Here is a 15,908-nt window from a genome sequence, read left to right as displayed (position 1 = left end):
AGGAAGGACACTACATAATGATCAAGGGATCAATCCAAGAAGATATAACAATTATAGATATATATGCACCCAACATAGGAGCACCTCAATACATAAGGCAACTGCTAACAGCTATCTATAAAACAGGAAATTGACAGTAACACAATAATAGTGGGGGACTTTAACACCTCACTTATAGCAATGGACAGATCATCCAGACAGAAAATTAATAAGGAAACACAAGCTTTAAATGATACAGTAGACCAGATAGACTGAATTGATATTTATAGGACATTCCATCCAAAAACAGCAGATTACACTTTCTTCTCACAGAACATTCTCCAGGATTGATCACATCTTGGGTCACAAATCAAGCCTCAGTAAATTTAAGAAAATCGAAATCATATCAAGCATCTTTTCTGAACAAATACTATGAGATTAGAAATCAATTACAGGGAAAAAAATGTAAAAAACACAAACACATGGAGGCTAAACAATACGTTACTAAATAACCAAGAGATCACTGAAGAAATCAAAGAGGAAATCAAAAAATACCTAGAAACAAATGACAATGAAAACATGATGATCCAAAACCTATGGGATACAGCAAAAGCAGTTCTAAGAGGGAAGTTTATAGCAATACAATCCTACCTCAAGAAACAACAAACACCTCAAATAAACAATCTAACCTTATACCTAAAAGAACTAGAGAAAGAAGAACAAAACCCCAAGTTAGTAGAAGGAAAGAAATCATAAAGATCAGAGCAGAAATAAATGAAATAGAAACTAAGAAAACAATAGCAAAGATCAATAAAACTAAAAGCTGGTTCTTTGAGAAGATAAACAAAATTGATAAACCATTAGCCAGACTCATCAAGAAAAAGAGGGAGAGGACTCAAATCAATAAAATTAGAAATGAAATAGAAGTTACAACAGACACCGCAGAAATACAAAGCATCCTAAGAGACTAGTACAAGCAACTGTATGCCAATAAAATGGACAATCTGGAAGAAATGGACAAATTCTTAGAAAGGTATAACCTTCCAAGACTGAACCAGGAAGAAATAGAAAATATGAATAGACCAATCACAAGCAATGAAATTGAAACTGTGATTAAAAATATTCCAACAAACAAAAGTCCAGGACCAGATGGCTTCACAGGTGAAATCTATCAAACATTTAGTGAAGAGCTAACACCCAAACTTCTCAAACTCTTCCAAAAACTTTCGGAGGAAGGAACACTCCCAAACTCATTCTATGAGGCCACCATCACCCTGATACCAAAACCAGACAAAGATACTCCAAAAAAAGAAAATTACAGACCAATATCACTGATGAATATAGATGCAAAAATCCTCAACAAAATACTAGCAAACAGAATCCAACAACACATTAAAAGGATCACACACCATGACCAAGTGGGATTTATCCCAGAGATGCAAGGATTCTTCAACATACGCAAATCAATCAATGTGATACACCATATTAACAAATTGAAGAATAAAAACCATATGATCATCTCAATAGATTCAGAAAAAGCTTTTGACAAAATTCAACACCCCTGGGGCTTCCCTGGTGGCGCAGTGGTTGAGAGTCCACCTGCCGATGCAGGGGACATGGATTCGTGCCCCGGTCTGGGAAGATCCCACATGCCACGGAGCGGCTGGGCCTTTGAGGCATGGCCGCTGAGCCTGTGCGTCTGGAGCCTGTGCTCTGCAACGGGAGAGGCCACGACAGTGAGAGGCCCGCGTACCGCAAAAAAAAAAAAAAGAAAAGAAAAAAAAACTACAATGAGGAATTACCTCACACCAGTTAGAATGGGCTTCATTAGAAAATCTACAAACAACAAATGCTGGAAAGGATGTGGAGAAAAGGGAACCCTCTTGCACTGTTGGTGGGAATGTAAATTGATACAGCCACTATGGAGAACAGTATGGAAGTTCCTTAAAAAACTAAAAATAGAATTACCATATGACCCAGCAATCCCAATACCGGGCATATACCCAGAGAAATCCATAATTCAAAAAGACACATACACCCCAATGTTCACTGCAGCACTATTTACAATAGCCAGGATATGGAAGCAACCTAAATGCCCATTGACAGATGAATTGATAAAGAAGATGTGGTACATATATACAATGGAATACTACTCAGCCATAAAAAGGAACAAAATTGGGTCATTTGTAGAGACGTGGATGGATCTAGAGACTGTCATACAGAGTGAAGTAAGTCAGAAAGAGAATAACAAATATGGTATATTAATGCATATATGTGGAAACTAGAAAAATGGTACAGATGAACTGGTTTGCAGGGCAGAAACTGAGACACAGATGCAGAGAACAAACGTATGGACACCAAAGGGGGAAATTTGGGGGGGGGGATGAATTGGGAGACTGGGATTGACATGTATACACTAATATGTATAAAATGGATAACTAATAAGAACCTGCTGTATAAAAAAATAAATAAAAGTCAAAAAAAAGTAATCTCTAACCAATTGTCCTATCACTTTCATAGAATTTTTTATCATATAAGCACATTACAAAAATCAGCAAATAAGTCAAACAAGTAAAAATGTAACTCTAGGAAGCTAAAGATGTTTATTGTGTAAAACTTCACCAGTTGGGATAAACTGGGAAAGAGAGACCAATCTGAATTGGTTGAAAGTATGAATCATGGAATATTTTAATGTGATTTGAACTGGGATTTCAAAGTGTTCACAGGTAGAGTTTCTTAAGCACTGATTTCAATAAATAAGAATTGTCAGTAGCGTAAAAAAAAAATCTCATTTTCTGAAATTGAGGTATGATGATTGCTTTTGGAAAGTCCATTCCCACCAACCTTAATGTCAGGGACTATGGATAAAGTAGGAAATGACCACTAGTTCTTCTGGGCAGCCTGATCTTCTAAACCAAAGGCCACAATCCTCTTCCTGAAACTACTATATCACTTCTCTACCTTCTCTGCCTTTAGTTCCTTAGGCCAGTTTTTCTCCCTTTGGAACTGGCCTCAGATCATCTTGTCCAGCCATCTTGTTTTATAGATGAGAAATGAACCAGAGAGGGCAGGTGACTTGCCTGGGGTACCAGAGCTACTTAATGACAAAGCCAGGGCTAAAATCCAAATCTGCTGTTTGGAAGCCTGCTGTTCTTTGCCCTAAATCACACCACCCACTTGTCTTTCACCCCTGACAAAAAGCAGAACACAAAACTATGAGAATAGGGGTGAGGGGGGCATATAAATAATACCAGTGAGAAGTTACTGTATCTCAAAAATATAAATATGGAGGTGATAATAAGTGTTAATGCCTAAAATGACTAGCTTAGCAAGCATATGGCAGACTCAACCACATTTTAATAATCACTGCCTAAGGCCTCTGAAGTTAAAGAAAGCTCTTAGGCTGAGGAGGGCAGAGGCAGAATACTTCGGATAACATTAGAAGAATAAGTACAAGGTTCGGGGAAAGTGCCTAAAATTTCCTAGACCAAGGAAAATCAATTCAAGGAGCTAAGGTACAGAGAGAAAGATGGTATAATTTGGCTTAGAATTAACTGCAACTTAAGTGAATGTAATGCCAAATAATTGGGTATTATACATATTTTTATTATGTTCTCATGATAAGAATTCAGAGAAAAGTGATGGGCTGTACCAACATAAAGAATAATAAAGCTTCACTCCTATAAGCCACTGGCTCGACTTTGACATTTGTGACCTATCTCAGTAATTAAAGCACTGAAACAGTTCAGGTTCATTGCTGCTGTTATAAAGAAGACTGCTTGGTAAGATTCAAAGGAACCAGTGGAATGTGAATTTTATGAAATCATAATTATTTTCACATGAGAACCGCTCAAAATGCAGAAATGCAAATAGAAATCTTTAAAAATCTTTTAAAACTGAGGGCAAAAACAGGGTTAAAGGGAAGATAGACTGTCTGATTCTATAAGTAAGAATATTTCATTTTGAGAAAGTAATATATATAATTGGCACTCAGCAAGGGATAAATGGCTTCTGTTTCTAGCTAATGAGATTTGATTTAAAATTTTTAATTGGGAGCAATGGAAGAAGCTCAGGAACCAGAACCAAGAGCAAATACTCAGTTTTTCTGAGGGGTATGACAAAAATTCATCCTTATTTTTATACCATGGAACTCTAAGATGCCTTACTCACTGCAGTAGACAAGCCTAGATCCTGTAATATTAAATAATAAAAGGATATAACACTAAAAAATTCAGGGCTTCCCTGGTGGCGCAGTGGTTGAGAGTCCGCCTGCCGATGCAGGGGACACGGGTTTGTGCCCCGGTCCGGGAAGATCCCACCTGCCGCGGAGCGGCTGGGCCCGTGAGCCATGGCCGCTGAGCCTGCGCGTCCGGAGCCTGTGCTCCGCAACGGGAGAGGCCACAACAGTGAGAGGCCGGCGTACCGCAAAAAAAAAAAAAAAAAAAAAATTCAAAGACTAATTAAAATAAATTAAGAAATACATTTATATGGAAAAAATGATAAACAGGTATCCTGAGTTTCTCAACTATAAAAAGAACACAATAATCTGAAAGGTTATCATGATGAGCAAATAATATATATAAAATTCTTAAATATGTGTCTGGTACACAATAAGTGCTTTGCAAATGGTAGCTATTATCATAGCCAGGATGAAGAATAAGTTTTGAGCTAATTAGATTGGACTAATCACCACCTCCTCCATGCTTCAGTTTCATTCTGAGCATACAAATGTGATCACTGTTAGCCAACTAGGCAGCTTTTGAGATCTTTCACTAGATCACACAAGAAGACCAAAAATAGTATTTGGAAACCAAGGAGAGGGGAAAAGAGTTACCTGAGTAGGCAATGGCTAGCAAAACATATTATGACATTATTTATAAGCAGCATTCATAAGGCAAGGGGTCACTCACAGTACAAAGATAAGAAGTCAAAGAAAATCAAGGCAATTTAGAAACCTTAAAAATTAAAGGAAACTGCTGTGACATAAGCCCTAATGAAAAGTAAAAAGTACTTCCAAAGGAACCTGTAAGACTCTTTGCTGGAACCATTTTAATCTAATTTGAAAACAATTCAAGACTCATGATCTTTTCACCTACCAACCAAGAGTCAGTATACTTATTTTCAACCCATTTTATTTCTAGGAGGATTTGGATTTATTTTTCTTGGTTTTATGAAGCACTTAATTCCTTTCTGCTCCCAGTATGGAATTTATTTTTTAAGAATTCCACTTTCTTTTCCCTTTAAAGTCAAGGACCTTTCCCCTACTCATGTAATCCTAGAACTCAAAGCTGACAAAAAGGAAATCTGTTTTAACTCTGGGAGCATATTCTTGGGCAGGACATTTAAGGCTACATAGAGGGATGGTTATTAACGGATAAAGAAGGTTCCACAGGGATGAAAAAGAAATCCTTGTGCAATTTCAAGGCTAAATGCAGAGAAAAAGCAAAGCTCCTGAAGGGTAGGAGATAAAAATGTAATTACTATGGCTTTTCCTCTCTCCCCATTAATGGAAATGCTGTTTATGACTGAGAAATCTCTTAAGAAATATTCTGAAAGTTGCCAGGTTAACAGATTTATGTTTATTCCAAAGTTTGGGATTTGTTTCTTTTCAAATATTCCAAGAGTCAAACTGAGAGAACTTCTGTTTCTCAGAAAAAATATTAATAAATAAGAGCTTGGATTTTATTGCCTTTGTCCACTCTCCTGATACTGTTCTTTCCTTCTTTAAAAACAATCCAAATGCATCCCTTCCCAAAATACATATTGATCTTAGCAGTGAAATAAAGGAACTCTTTTTTTTTTAATCTTCCCACATAAGGACTCATAAAAATAGGCCTAGAGGACAGTGACCTGAAACCAGACAAATCTAGGTCTCCAATTCCCATCACAGTTTCTCCAACCCTACAAGCACACTTAAGGTTCAAAAAGAAAAATTAATGCCCAAACAGCCTGTGAGGCACATAGACATGGAAAAATTTTCTATCCTGGTCTTACCAGGCATCAGATAAAATATTGTTAAAATCGTCAATGGACCATTCATTTAGAAAGGGTTCTAACCTTTTAAAATCACAAACTAACATCAGCAACAGTATGTCAGGGATCTTGGACCACACTCACAATGGCTTCTTTGTCGAGTAAGCAAAGAAGCTGTGTTATTTTGGTTGCCTGGAAATTCTTATTTGTTCCGCTGAACTGCAAAGATCTTGGATCCCTATTAAAGGCTGTGGATCTCCACATAAGTGATATCTCTGTTACAGAGAAAGAAGGGGCTGCTGCATTTGCTAGAATGTCTTCGGCTTTGAATCAGACGCTCCAAGTTTGGTTTCAACCAGACTTCCAGTGTGCCCAATGCCAAACTTCAAGCTTTAAGCAAGGGGAGAAAAGTCTAGATCCCAGGAGCACACCAAATCACTCAGATAGAGGAGTAGAAGCATGCTTCAATTGGACTAAAGTTGGTTCCCTTTGTTAGCACCAATCTCTCATTTAGTTCTTCATAGACTAAATTACAGCTTCTCTCAGAGAAGAGGACCTGGATATCGAGAATGAATTAAAGTAGGTATTAAAGTAGAAATTTCAAGGCCAAATATCCACAAAGTCAGGCAAAGCAGCATCTGAGGCCAGTACCAGAGAGTGGTGGAATTCAATGGGCAGCAATTCTGAATACTTGAGTTCCCCTAGAACCTGTCCAGCCTCATGGCCCAACCTGTACCCCAATCATGGGCACCACCTCCTCGATCCACAGTAAGTCCAATGGGGTTGAGGCTCGACTTTGTCGGTGGTGAATTCGGCGTAGCCGCAGAAGGTACAGGATGATGGCCAGTAGCACCACCAGGATACAGGCGAAGAAAAGATAGTGGTTGTACACAAAGGAGAGACGGAACCAGCTACCATGGGCCTGTCGGGAACCTTCCTGCCGTAGATCCCTAAGGAAGAAGGTGGAAAGAAATGTTAGTTTAGGAGAGAAATATTCATGCCGATTTAAAAGGGCCAGTGGTTTTACCTATTTACTCCATCCATGTAAACATGCTATAATACCAGCTCCACAGAGCAAGCAAAGCTGAAGCATGTCCCCAGGCCCAGAGCTGGTATGTGTGATTCCTTCTGTACCTTCCTTTCCCTGGCCTAGAGGGAGCCTCACAGCCCTATCCCCTCTAGAATCTGGGGGCAAAATTAGAAGCCAAAGAAATGAACAGTAAGACAAGACTGGTCATCTGTCAAATAAGTCTTAACAGTGACCCCATACCACCCTGGCCTACACAGTTTGTAAATATGGTGCTAATGAGAGTAGGGTGGCCCCTGAATCTAATCAAGAAATCAGAGTATATCTAAACTTTAAAAAAAAAAAGTTGCTGTGCTTCCTGAGGATTTAGGATTTATCTAGAGAAAGCTGTCACTTAATCAATTGTATTGTAAACCGAAGAAAAAATAGACATGTAAACCTAAGTGCAGTGATCTGTCTAGAACAGAAGCCCTTCTCTCATGGTCCAGATACCAGATCCATTTTCATTCTGTTTGACCTGCAGTGTTTTTTAAAAATGTGAATCTCCAAACAGAAAGACCACATATAAAATATGGATTTCTGGCTTCTCGACAAAGGAGAGCTGGCAGATGCTGGGACAGCACTTCTGCATGACGTTAATCAGCCTTTTGTTTGGGGCACATACTCTCCAGTTCCCCACTCCTCTCACCCGCCTGACCTCTGTATTGAGTTTAAAGAAACAGGCACCAAAGATTAAGAGTTCATCTTAGTTTATTTGAAATAGTCCAGAGGAGAGAGCACCTAAAAATTATCCCAAATATCTTACGGTACATAAGAGCAAGACATCCCCTAAAAGCATCTCAGGTCCTTTGTTCTAATTCTGGCCCACCAAAAAGCCTTCCAAGTCAATGATATGATCTCTAGAGTGACTCTACCCATTAGGAAAGATTGCTGTATAGGAACAACATATCCCAGTCCTCTAGTCAGATAAGATAGTTCCAGAGTAACTTTAGTTCATCAGTCAGTATCTTAGAAGTTGTTAGTAAGAGCTCAATTCTAAAGATTGATTTGTTGTAGATAAACAAAACTGAATTCCTGGGAACTCCCTGGCGGTCCAGTGGTTAGGACTTGGCGGTTTCACTGCCGAGGGCGTGGGTTCAATCCCTGGTCGGGGAACTAAGATTTCACAAGCCACGCGGCATGGCCAAAAAAAACCCACTGAATTCCTGAAATTGCAAAGAAGAACATACTCCAGACCAATAATTCTCAGACTTCTTTCTGTTTCAACATGCCTGGTAAGTAATAGTAGTTTCACGTGGCAGTAATAAGGGGAGTTTGGGTGGGTTTTTTTTTTATTTTTTGAGGGGGAGGTTACTTAAGAAACCTATTCTGAGGCACCAACTAACATCCTCTAAGCTCAAGATGCCAGCTTGGTCAGTCCACTTTACCTGAGTGGTAAGAAGCGTGTTTTATACAAAATGGCTCCCAGTGTCCACTGAACCTCTCGGTCATAGACCAGCTGGGCTGTCTGCAGATTTGGGTAGTCATAGGGAAAGTGGAATCCTTCATGAAGAACTTGGTACATCCAAGCTGACTTAAAACACTGATATCTGTGTGACAAAAAATAATTAATTTTTTTTAAAGAAGAAAAAGAGGGACTTCTCTGGTGGTGCAGTGTTTAAGAATCCGCCTGCCAATACAGAGGACGTGGGTTTGAGCCCTGATCTGGGAAGATCCCACATGCCGCGGAGAAGCTAAGCCTGTGCGCCACAACTACTGAGCCTGTGCTCTAGAGCCTGCAAGCCACAACTACTGAGCCTGTGTGCCACAACTACTGAAGCCTGCATGCCTAGAGCCTGTGCTCCACAACAAGGGAAGCCACTACAATGAGAAGCCTGTGCAGTGCAATGAAGAGTAGCCCCCGCTCGCCGCAACTAGAGAAAGCCCGCGCACAGCAACGAAGACCAAATGCAGCCAAAAATAAAAATAAATAAATTTTTTTAAAAAAAAGAAAAAAAAGAATTCAAATGCTTTCTGCTAATCCCACTAGATGTCAAAAAGACCTCTCTTTCCCCGTTTCACCTTCCTCACCTCTAGGTGGAGCCAAATCTGAGCTTCCTTTATGTTAACATTTACCACAAAAGTGAAGAACACCTCTATGCAATGTAACAACACTACTGTGAGTACGTTTTACTTTTCTTTTTCTTTCTTTTTTTTTCTAACAGCCCTTATCTTCAGGGAGAATGCTGAAATATCTACAAATATGATGTTTTGGATTTGCTTCAAAATGACTGAATTGTGGGGTGGGAAAACAGATGAAACAAGAGGGCTGGAAGTTGACAGCTATTAGGGGAGAAGCTGGGTGACAGATATTCAGGAGTTCATTATACTTTTCTATTTTTGTTTATGTTTAAATTTTTTTTAACTAAAACATTTACAAAATGGGAGGACTGATGAACCAAACTGGCAAAATATTGATATTTGTTGAAGCTGGGTGACAGTTACACGTGGGTTTCTGTTACTGTTCTTTCTACTTTTCTGCATGTTTGATATTTTAATAAAAATTTAAAAATAAAAAGACCACCACTTTTGATTTAAAACCACTTGGAGAGAACACTTTTTGGTAACCACCAGTTTCCCTTGGCTTCACTAAAATAAGCTCACTATTTTGGCCTCTACCCTTCAGAAAATCAAAATCTGAAATAACCAAATTCTCCTTCAACATAAAATCCAATCTGTACTATCACTCGCTCTCTCTCACTCATTGTTTATACACTTTTTTAAAAATTTAATTTCATTTAATTTTTTTGGCTGCGTTGCATCTTCATTGCTGCGCACAGCCTTTCTCTAGTTGCAGTGAGCAGGGGCTACTCTTTGTCGCGGTGCTTGGGCTTCTCATTGTGGTGGCTTTTCTTGTTGTGGAGCACAGGCTCTAGGCACATAGGCTTCAGTAGCTGTAGCACGGGGGCTCAATAGTTGCGACATGTGGGTCCTAGAGTGCATGGGCTTCAGTAGTTGCAGTGTGTGGACTCAGTAGCTGTGGCGCGCAGGCTCTAGGGTACGTGGGCTTCAGTAGTTGTGGTGCGCGGGCTCAGTAGTTGTGGCTCGCAGGCTCTAGGGCGCAGGATCAGTAGTTGTGGTGCACGGGCTTAGTTGCTCCGTGGCATGTGGGATCTTCCCGGATCAGGGCTCGAACCCACGTCCCCTACATTGGCAGGCGGATTCTTTTTTTTTTTTTTTTTTTTTTAAATAAATTTATTTATTTATTTTTGGTTGCGTTGGGGTTTTTTTGTTGCTGTGCACAGGCTTTCTCTAGTTACGCTAGTGCGGCTACTCTTCCTTGCGGTGCGCAGGCCTCTCATTGCGGTGGCCTCTCTTGTTGCAGAGCACGGGCTGTAGGTGCACAGGCTTCAGTAGTTGTGGCTTGTGGGCTCTAGAGTACAGGCTCAGCAGTTGTGGCTCACGGGCCCAGTTGCTCCGCGGCATGTGGGATCTTCCTGGGCCAGGGCCCGAACCCGTGTCCCCTGCATTGGCGGGCGGATTCCTAACCACTGCGCCACCAGGAAGTCCCGGCAGGCGGATTCTTAACCACTGCACCACCAAGGAAGTCCCATTCATACATTTTAAGGCCACATCTAAGGGAGAAAAGGAAGTTACTTACTTGAGTCGATGCTCATCTGCATGTGATGAAAAGAGGCCATTCTTGAATCTCTGAGTGAGTACTGACCAAGTCATGCCACAGTAATCCTGGAACAACCACAGAGAAATGGTGCAACATGAAATGGGAGGCAAATTGTAACTCCACCACAGTCATAGCTGTTCTATTTGTAAAGTTACTTGTGGGCTACTAGTTGACAAAGGAAAACAGAAATGGCATATTCATTCACCAAACACAGTGCCAGGTCCTGGGCAAGGCAAGTCCCTGAACTCAGGCCACTGAGTGACTTGAGTGACCTGGGAATAGTCCTTTTTATTCCTATTGCCTCCACGTTCACTACGAAGCCTGCCTGACATGGCTCCTGAGCCTCTTAGGCTTCAGAGATGGGTAAGGTTAGGACCAGGAGTAGCAACATCAAAAGCCAAACAGAGCTTCATTCTATCCTACGTAGGACTGACATGAGTAGGTCAAACAGATGGAACAGAAAATGGTCAAAGATCTATCACTGGGACTTCCCTGGTGGCACAGTGGTTAAGACTCCACCTGCCAATGTAGGGAACACGGGTTCAAGCCTTGGTCCAGGAAGATCCCACATGCCGTGGAGCAACATGCACCACAACTACTGAGCCTGCACTCTAGAGCCCGTGAGCCACAACTACTGAAGCCTGCGCACCTAGAGCCCATGCTCTGCAACAAGAGAAGCCACCGCAATGAGAAGCCTGCGCACCACAACGAAGAGTAGTCCCCGCTCGCCGCAACTAGAGAAAGCCCGCTTGCAGCAATGAAGACCCAATGCAGCCAAAAATAAAATAAATAAAATAAATTTATTAAAAAAAAAAGATCTATCACTGGCCTGCCTCTGTGTTGTAATTCTCACCAAAGGAATCATTCCTTTTGGTTTGTTTAGTAAACTAACATTTCCTGCATGTCTACTATGTGCCAGGTGCTATTCTAGGTGCTAGGGGGGATCCAGCAGTGAATAAAACAGACAAAAATTTCGTTCCTTATGAAGCTTACTTTCTAGTGGTGGGGGACAGACAATAACCAAATATACATGCATACATATATACATATACACATACATACACAGAGTGGGTTAGATGACGTAAGTGCTCATGGGAAAAATAAAGCAGGAAAGGGAAATAGGTAATATTGGGGAGGGCTGCAATTTTGTATAGGATGGCCAAGGAAGGTGTCACTGGGACGATAACAGTTGAGTCAAAGTTAAAAAAAAAAAAAAGGGCAAACAAAATCATCTTTTACCTAGGAAAGAAAACATATTAAGCCACTAGCAGTTTGGGCAAGTAATAACTTGAGCCCTTTGATGTTCAAGGGAATAGGATTTGAGGAAGTTTTAAAATGAGAGAAAGATTCAGGCTGTGGACACTTAGGGGATGCTGGAAAGGAAAGGGAATATGAGGGTATTCCTAGAGGCAAGGGCAAATACAAACCAGGTTTTCCTCAATATTTCTTAGGGACTGCCTTTAGAGAACAGAATAGTACAAACACTGCAGATATTATTCCTTTTGGAAGCCTTATACCAAGCGAACCTTAGAGAATTCTAAGAAAGCAGAAGGGAAAGAATAAAAAATATAAGAGAGGACAGACTCCCCATAAATTTTTCTGATAAAAGAGACAGATACACAAAAATTAAAAAGAGATGAATCCAAATTAAAGCAGACACTGTAGAAAGCTAGCTAAACTTTTACCTGTCCAAATAACTAATGCTTTAAACCTATAAGATGCTTAAGTCCTAAATGTGCTCTAAGTGCATGTTTACTTCTTTTGCAATTTAAATGCACTATCATTGCTTTTTGCAACATCTTTTTTTTTTTTTAATTTTGTTTTATTTTTTTGCTTTATAACAAATTTAATCAGTTATACATATACATATGTTTCCATATCCCCTCCCTTTTGCGTCTCCCTCCCACCCTCCCTATCCCACCCCTCCAGGCAGTCACAAAGTATCGAGCTGATCTCCCTGTGCTATGCGGCTGCTTCCCACTAGCTATCTACCTCACGTTTGGTAGTGTATATATGTCCATGCCGCTCTTTCACTTTGTCACAGCTTACCCTTCCCCCTCCCCATATCCTCAAGTCCATTCTCTAGTAGGTCTGTGTCTTTATTCCTGTCTTACCCCTATGTTCTTCATGACATTTTTTTTTTCTTAAATTCCATATATATGTGTTAGCATACAGTATTTGTCTTTCTCTTTCTGACTTACTTCACTCTGTATGACAGACTCTAGGTCTATCCACCTCATTACAAATAGCTCAATTTCATTTCTTTTTATGGCTGAGTAATATTCCATTGTATATATGTGCCACATCTTCTTTATCCATTCATCCGATGATGGACACTTAGGTTGTTTCCATCTCCGGGCTATTGTAAATAGGGCTGCTATGAACATTTTGGTACATGTCTCTTTTTGAATTAGCAACATCTTTTTAATATTCTAAGTGACCCTATACCATCCTGGCCTCTTAAAACTCAAGGTAAGAAAATGAAAGTGGACTTGCCCACCTGTGTGACATCATCTCCAAAAGCACATTACACCTGGGAACAACCAGTAAGGGAAAAATACCTGGAGATGACACTTTTGGCCACAAACATTAATTAAGACTATTGGAAAGTTGGAGGAAAAACCATTAACCACCATGACAATATTAGACCTGGGTGATAATCTGGGTAATAGGACACCCATGGAAACCTAAGCTTAATTAATTAGAAGGCAGTATAGCACAGCAGGTTCCTTAACTTCTCTAAGTCCACCTCCTCATCTGTAAAATGAGGGCTCACAGGGCTCCTGCCAAGAATCCAGTGAGATCATGCATGCAAAGCCCTTCGCACGGCATCTGGTACAAAGTTAGTCGTACAATAAATGGCTGCTGCCAGGATGAGTCACTTTATTATTAATAATTTACCTGAGCAGCCTTGGCAAATGTTGGCCCGTGGTAGCGGCCACCGATGCGTAACACATCCTCTGTACAGTAAAAGAACTCGGAGAAACCGTAGAACTCGCTGTTGTTGAAGTTAATGGGTGACTGGTAGATGCCATTCAGCGAGGCCTGGCTGGTGCTGGAGCGAGCCAATAGGGGGCTCAGCATGGCCCCACAAGCCACCCAGTCCCCTCTTCCTCGGACATGAAGGACCTGGCTGTTCCTTTCCACCACATCTGTGAGTCCCACAGGCAGACAGGGATCTAGAAATGGATTGTCGGGACTCAGACCTGTCTTCTGGCCCAGCAACCTGTCACAATGACAAAAACAAACAAAACACATCACTACTGTACTCAGCCTCCTCTGAGATGCTTCCCAGATGTCTTGTTATTCTTCTACATGACACCCCTAAAAACAAGGATGGAGTGTTACCACGTAGTTGTGTCACATGAACATTTAAATTATGCAAATTCAATTTAGAAAAAGAAATATGGCAGTGATTTCGTTCAACCTTTTTAGTCAACATGTATATTTCCCAATGTATAGTGAAATTGGAGATGTGAATCTGCTGTTCTCCCTCTGGTCTTCATTCCCATTTGCCTGTTAAAAGTGAAAAGATCTCACCATTCTGAGCGCAATTCTAATGTTTAAAAAAACAATTGGGAGGAGGGGAAGTGGGAAGGGCTGAGGAGTGTCCTGAGGCGGGGACCATGGCAGTGGTGCAGTGGCGATGGGTGGCAAAAGTGACTGAGTACATGCCCAGCTCTGAGGGGGAAGGGAGGGGCAGGTTTTGATTCCCACCATGGCCATCACATAGCTCTGGTTAATTAAAGTCTGTACTTGTCTAGCAACAGTATTCTCATTCCTAAAGAGATTAATACGCAGATCTGGCCAAAGATGGAAATTAAGTAGAGACCAAATAACTTGGCCAACTACACAGTTAATTATTCATCAGTTCCTAAGACAAATGTTGAAGAGTGGACTTCCTGGGATGAAGATGCACCCACAAGTGTAGAGATTGAAGGAGGGAATGGGAATGTGGCAACACAACAAAATGCTTTGGAACAAGTGGAACCTACTTTAAAGATGTGACATCACCTATAAGGAAAACTCAGAAAATTATTAAAAAGAGAGAAACATTAAGTTTTAACATCCCAGGAAGCACAGGTTTCTCTATAGATTAGCAGATACACAAGATGAATAATCAATCTTCTGAACTAGGTAACTTAGATACATGGTAAAAAAAAATACCAATGCATGAGAAGAAGATGATGCAGCCTCTTCCGAGGCAGCAAAAAACATGATACAGAGATAAAAGAGCAGCAAAACAACAAAGGAAGGAAATGCAAGAGGAAGCACAGTGGCTGAAGTTGGTGTGAAACTTTCACAGTAATTGTTCTTCAGATGCCACAGGGTCAGCAGGAGTGATCTGAACTCCATAACCCAAGAAACATTTGTATGGATTTAAGAGTACTTTCAGAATACAAACACACTGCTTGGTTTTAATGCATTCATCAATCATCCAGATAACAGGATTCTCCCAAAGCACCTTGAACTCTTAGGAGTTTAGACTCAGAAAAACAAAAAAGACTTATGAGACAATATTTTCTTTAACATGCTCCCAATATAAGACAATTGACTACTGTAGAGAAATTATTACAAATGGGATAAACCAGTAGCTCTTCAAGCCACTGTTTCCAGCTAAACAAATGGGGGTAAGTAGTTTTATGGTGGAAAAGAACTCTGCTCTCTATTATGCTTTCCTTTAATGTGCATAATGATAAAAATAATTTTAAATGCTAAAAAACCCACAACTATTTGTACATTATGGTCTAAATACTTAATCTGGTACACAAATGAAGAATCAGTGGTCTGTCCAATGCTGGAGGAAAAAATGTCTATTCTGGACTGAAAGAGAATATTTTAAAGGCTAATTTTAACTACTATTTTAAAGGCTAATTTTGATTAAGATGGTTTTAATCTTTTATGCATAATATGGAACCTTAAGTCCCACATAAGATGCAACTCCACTGTAATTCAGCAAACATGTCCTGCGCACTTCCATGTATTGATAGAATGAATTTCCAGGAGCTACATTACACTGCACAATTTAAATTGGTGACTTAATTGATCTCACTTATCCTGTGATACCATATCTGAAGATGGGAACAGCAAGAAGTCACCACAATAAGCCACTGTACATTTTTGAGTCCTAATAACAAGATTAGAAGGCACTCTCAAGCAGATCAAGTGGGACTACTAATAGAGGGTCTCTAAAAGATGCTACCCCATTGGCAGGGGTGGTCAGAAAGGAGGAAGCAAGGACGTATCTATCTAGTAGGATGTAACCAT

General features: G+C 40.3%; 1 protein-coding gene and 1 pseudogene across 3 annotated transcripts in view; one reads left to right on the top strand and one right to left on the bottom strand.

Moving 5' to 3' along the window:
* ENTPD7 (ectonucleoside triphosphate diphosphohydrolase 7) overlaps positions 1-15,908 on the bottom strand; it is a 65,754-nt gene continuing 49,846 nt past the window's right edge. For both annotated transcript variants that reach the window (XM_082631561.1, XM_082631560.1), the window contains exons 11-14: positions 13,542-13,866; positions 10,620-10,705; positions 8,407-8,568; positions 1-6,902 (exon numbers count right to left, since the gene is read on the bottom strand). In XM_082631561.1, the coding sequence (XP_082487687.1) occupies positions 6,671-6,902; positions 8,407-8,568; positions 10,620-10,705; positions 13,542-13,866 (805 nt within the window). In that variant the 3' untranslated portion in view covers positions 1-6,670. The remainder of the gene's footprint in view (positions 6,903-8,406; positions 8,569-10,619; positions 10,706-13,541; positions 13,867-15,908) is intronic.
* On the top strand, positions 14,287-14,935 carry LOC309798688 (receptor-binding cancer antigen expressed on SiSo cells-like; annotated as a pseudogene). The gene is made up of 2 exons: positions 14,287-14,299; positions 14,390-14,935. The product of its transcript is annotated as a receptor-binding cancer antigen expressed on SiSo cells-like (transcript).

This window comes from Mesoplodon mirus, assembly GCF_964341445.2.
Source record: "Mesoplodon mirus genome assembly, chromosome: 2".
In the NCBI taxonomy this organism is placed as follows: domain Eukaryota; kingdom Metazoa; phylum Chordata; class Mammalia; order Artiodactyla; family Ziphiidae; genus Mesoplodon; species Mesoplodon mirus.
The sequence above is the reverse complement of the archived record's forward strand: the minus strand, read 5'-3'. Positions and strand labels throughout refer to the sequence as shown.